The sequence below is a fragment of the Aplysia californica genome, unplaced genomic scaffold (genome assembly GCF_000002075.1).
Source record: "Aplysia californica isolate F4 #8 unplaced genomic scaffold, AplCal3.0 scaffold00056, whole genome shotgun sequence".
NCBI lineage: Eukaryota > Metazoa > Mollusca > Gastropoda > Aplysiida > Aplysiidae > Aplysia > Aplysia californica.
In genome coordinates, this window is record NW_004797326.1 from 1,492,172 (window position 1) to 1,493,407 (window position 1,236).

At 39.6% G+C, this 1,236-nt stretch overlaps 1 protein-coding gene across 1 annotated transcript in view; it reads left to right on the forward strand.

The window, feature by feature from the left end:
- The window catches only part of LOC101845609 (tubulin polyglutamylase TTLL11), a 14,809-nt gene extending 14,362 nt beyond the window's left edge, over positions 1-447 (forward strand). Inside the window, exon 8 of the mRNA XM_005093030.1 lies at positions 365-447. Coding sequence (XP_005093087.1) covers positions 365-447 — 83 coding nt within the window. The remainder of the gene's footprint in view (positions 1-364) is intronic.
- The last annotated feature ends 789 nt before the right edge of the window (positions 448-1,236 follow it).

Here is a 1,236-nt window from a genome sequence, read left to right on the forward strand (position 1 = left end):
GTAGATTGGAAGACAACATAGCAGAATGGGCAGGTAGTAGTAGTAGTAGTAGTAGTAGTAGTAGTAGTAGTAGTAGTAGTAGTAGTAGTAGTTCTTGTTGTTGTTGTTGTTGTTGTTGTTGTTATTGTTGTTGTTGTCGTTGTCGCAGTCGTAGCCCAAGCGGCAGTGACAGTAGCAGCCTATAGGCGGCTTCGTTATAATACATCCAATTAATCATCGCCCTAAAAAAAAATCAACAGCTGATGGACTCTGGTATACAGGTACAATTAAACACCTTTCTATTAAAACGCTACTGGCTTTGTCGAACTAAAAAACATTCAGTCATGTTTCTCTCAGTACACGGGCACGTTCTGTGTTCAGTCAGCTGACTCGGATGTGTACGGGAAAACGTACGCATTGTCACAGAAAAATGATAACCGAGAGGATATTGATTTTAAAAACTTGTAGACTCATGGCTTTTTTTCTTTTCGTTTGACTATTGGTTGATTTCTTATGGTGAAATGAAATGGTATCGGTTTAACGCCCCTATCAACAAACACTGTTAGGTTATTTTTTAGGCGGGGCCTCCGAGTTTAACGTCCATCTCCGAAAGGACAGAGCCAAGTTGGAAATTTGTGTAAAGTGCATTTTCCAAAGACACAACGTCGGACCGAGTTGAGGCTCTAACCCCGAACCCGCAATCTCAAGTGAAAAGTGACTTCTTTTGTTCGATTTCCCACTGAATCAAACAATAATAAAGCAACAGTTAAACAGATATGAAGTAATGGTTCTTCAAGCTTTTAAAACTCATGTTGTTATACTCTCTTTTATTAACTCCTCTCGTAATTCAAGAGCTTATTATAATATGTGTGCTAAAGGTGCTTGATGAAGCCCACATGGAATGCTCACTGTTAAAGACAATCAGGAAACAACAAATGCAGTTTTTGGGACGCCTCAATATGCAAAGAGGTCTTAAACATCAAGCTCTCACTGGCAAAATAGAAGGCAAACGAGGAAGGGGGTAGGCCTGGAACAATCTACTTAGGGAACTTAAACAAATGGGTAACGAGGAAGGATGAGGGTAACGTAGCTTTTATAAGAGCATCCGAGCAAAAGAATGAATGGAGAAACATGATCACCGATTTCTGCCTCAGATCTGGCACTGGATGATGATGATGATGATGATGATGATGATGATGATGATGATGATGATGATGATGATGATGATGATGATGATGATGATGATGATGATGATAA